Source organism: Fukomys damarensis, unplaced genomic scaffold, assembly GCF_012274545.1.
Source record: "Fukomys damarensis isolate Sample0158 unplaced genomic scaffold, DMR_v1.0_HiC HiC_scaffold_34, whole genome shotgun sequence".
Classification (NCBI taxonomy): Eukaryota; Metazoa; Chordata; class Mammalia; order Rodentia; family Bathyergidae; genus Fukomys; species Fukomys damarensis.
In genome coordinates this window covers 1,583,267-1,586,543 of record NW_022900946.1, presented here as the reverse complement: position 1 = coordinate 1,586,543, position 3,277 = coordinate 1,583,267, and the positions used below count along the sequence as shown (strand labels likewise).

Here is a 3,277-nt window from a genome sequence, read left to right as displayed (position 1 = left end):
GGTGGGGGTCGCCAGGGCCCGGGGTGTGGCCCGCGCCTCCGCCTCCGCCTCAGGCTGTCTCGGAGTTGGAGCCCAAAGGCTGTTCTCTGCCCTCCGTTAGTTCTGGCCGAGGGAGGCGGGGCCAGATTCAAGAAATACGAAGAGATCGACAACGCCCCCGAGGAGCGGGCGCGGGGCATCACTATCAATGCGGCCCACGTAGAGTACAGCACTGCTGCCCGCCACTATGCCCACACCGACTGCCCGGGCCACGCGGATTACGTGAAGGTCGGCCGCCCCCGTGGACGTGCGTGCTGGGTCCGGCGGGGGGCGGGTACAGTGATACTAGTGGCAGCCGCCTGCGATCCCAGAATTTAGGAGGCTGGGGCGGGAGGATTGCTGCAAGTTGGAGGCCAGCCTGAACTATACAGCAAGACTCCGGCTAAAAAAGGGGTGACGGATGTGGCCACGACCACTCAAAGGTGGGAGAAGGCGCTCACTGCAAGGTCGCTCCCCTTCCTCCTCCCTAGAATATGATCACAGGCACTGCTCCCTTGGATGGCTGCATCCTGGTGGTTGCGGCCAATGATGGCCCCATGCCCCAGACCCGAGAGCACCTGCTGCTGGCCAAACAGGTATTGGGTCAGGGTGGTGGTGCCAAGGGTGGGAGCGGGGCACCAGACCCTGGACACCAGCTGTCCTCCGCAGATTGGAGTAGAGCACATCGTGGTGTATGTGAACAAAGCCGACGCTGTCCAGGACTCGGAGGTGGTGGAGCTGGTGGAGCTGGAAATCCGGGAACTGCTCAGCGAGTTTGGCTACAAGGGGGAAGAGACCCCTGTCATCGTGGGCTCTGCCCTCTGTGCCCTGGAGGTGAGGGCAGGGGTGCTGCTGAAGAGGGTGGGGTTAGATGGCTTCCAGAGCCTTGCACTGTGGTCGCTCTCGTTTAGCGGAGCGTTGTGGAAACTGTTTGCGTCCTGTCCCCTTCTCCCAACAGCAGCGTGACCCCGAGCTGGGTGTGAAGTCTGTGCAGAAGCTGCTGGATGCTGTGGACACTCATATCCCAGTGCCCACCCGGGACCTGGAGAAGCCCTTCCTGATGCCTGTAGAGTCTATTTACTCTATTCCAGGTGAGCACTTTCTCCATGCCCCTCCTCCCTGAAGCAGCAGCCGAGCCCAGGGCCCTTGATGTCCTGTCCTGTTTCCTCCCAGGCCGAGGCACCGTGGTGACAGGTACACTAGAGTGCGGCACTTTGAAGAGGGGAGACGAGTGTGAGTTCCTGGGGCACAGCAAGAACATTCGCACTGTGGTGACAGGTAAGGAAGGGGTCTCGAGACCCGGGACTGCTTCCAGCGGCCCCTGCCCAGAAATCCTGTGAGCCCTCTGACCCTTTCTGCTCCTCCCACAGGCATCGAGATGTTCCACAAGAGCCTGGAGAGGGCAGAGGCAGGAGATAACCTCGGGGCCCTGGTCCGAGGCTTGAAGCGGGAGGATCTGAGGCGAGGCCTGGTCATGGTCAAGCCGGGCTCCCTCCAGCCGCACCAGAAGGTGGAGGCGCAGGTGAGAGCCGCAGGGATGCTGAGCAGGGCTGAGCCAGGCTTCTCTGAAAGGAGCAGGGCTTCCGGCCAGGCCTAGCTCCTCCCATTCTCCTCCTCAGGTTTACATTCTCAGCAAGGAGGAAGGTGGCCGCCACAAGCCCTTTGTGTCTCACTTCATGCCTGTCATGTTCTCGCTCACTTGGGACATGGCCTGTCGGGTCATCTTGCCTCCAGGGAAGGTAGGAGGGGTACGGGACATGCAGGGGCAGAGTGAGTACTCTGCAGTCCCCAGGGCTGCCACAGCCCAGGTGGCCACTTCCTCAGGTAGAGAGCCTGGCTGCTGGCCCTGCAGGTGAAGCTTCACCCCCAGGCTGAAGCAGGTTAAAAGGTTAGCCACACCAGCGTTTGACCCGCAGAGTGGTTCCTCTGAAAAGCCTGCTTTTGTCAAGTCTCTTACTAAACATAGGGGCTCAGGGAAGTCCTGTGAACCTGCTCGACCCAAGATTCCTGAGGAATGCAGACTGGCGGCTCTTTCATGTTCTTCGGTGTTGTTTGCATGTTTGAGACGACCCTGAAGCCTGGGCACTTCTCTCTGCTTCAGGAGCTCGTCATGCCCGGGGAGGACCTAAAGCTCAGCCTCATCTTGCGACAGCCAATGATCCTCGAGAAAGGCCAGCGCTTCACCCTGAGAGATGGCAACCGCACCATCGGTACCGGCCTTGTCACTGACACGCTGGCCATGACCAAGGAGGATGAGACCCTCAAGTGGAGTTGAGTCTGGACCTCTGCTCATGTTGTCCGGAGTTTAGGACTTCTCTGCCCGGTCTTCCTCCTGCTTCTGTGCCCCCTGGGGCATGAGCTGCCACCACAGGGGGCAGCTAGATGGACACGCCCGCCTACAGGGCTGGCCTGCTGGGCAAGGTAGGCCAGTAAACCGTTCTGTGAATAGTGAGCCAGCCTGTGTCTGTGTCCTTCTTGTACATTGGAGAAGACGGGGTACAGGAAGATGTAGAAGCTCATTAGGTCCCAGGGCCATTTTAACTGTGTTCCTCTAACGTCAAGATTATCTCTGACCAGGCTGGGCAGGCTCTTCAAGGCCATCTTCACTGCTATGACAGCTTCAAAGGAATCTAGTCCGTTGAGCTGTGTGTGATTGCTTAGTAAATAATAGAACAGGAGCAGAGTCCTAGGAAGCTGAGGCAGGAGGATACCAAGTTCAAACCCAGCCTGGAACTTAGTGACTTGAGACCCTGTCTCAGAGTGAAGACCCTGGTTCCATGCCCGGTACCACCAGGCAGAATGGTTAGCACCACCATGTGCTCTGCTCAGGCCAAGGCCTCTTTCCATTTGAGTAGTTTCTGGGTGCTTTAGTAGTTACCTACCCCATCTGAGAACTGAAACAGATGGAAGGTCGAGATGAGTTAGGCAGTGTGGTAGCAAGCACCTGGAACCCCAGCTTTGAAGGCCACAGCAGGTGATCGCAAGTTCAAGGCCAATCTGGGAAACAGGACTAGAGGTGCAGCTCAGTGGCTAACTGCCGCTGGCTTGTTTCCACACCTGAAGAGGTCCAGTCAGGCATTGTAATGCGTACTCGAAAGCGTAGCACACACTTTTTAAAAACTCAGGACCTGTGCCTGGGATTTAGGTCAGTGGTTCTGCTGCCTGCCTTGCAAGCACAAGGGCCAGAGTTCAATCGCCTAGTACCAGAAAATAAAACCAGTCTAGGCAACTGAACAAGAGCCTGACCTCAACAAAACAG

The 3,277-nt window shown here is 58.0% G+C and overlaps 1 protein-coding gene across 1 annotated transcript; it reads left to right on the top strand.

The window, feature by feature from the left end:
• Window positions 1–3: 3 nt before the first annotated feature.
• On the top strand, window positions 4–2,497 carry Tufm (Tu translation elongation factor, mitochondrial; the record flags this gene model as incomplete). The annotated part of the gene is made up of 8 exons (XM_010623562.3): window positions 4–267; window positions 510–614; window positions 688–852; window positions 977–1,109; window positions 1,192–1,296; window positions 1,389–1,540; window positions 1,638–1,757; window positions 2,120–2,497. Coding segments are annotated over 8 exons (1,218 nt in total), but the record flags the coding sequence as incomplete, so codon positions are not given.
• Window positions 2,498–3,277: the final 780 nt, after the last annotated feature.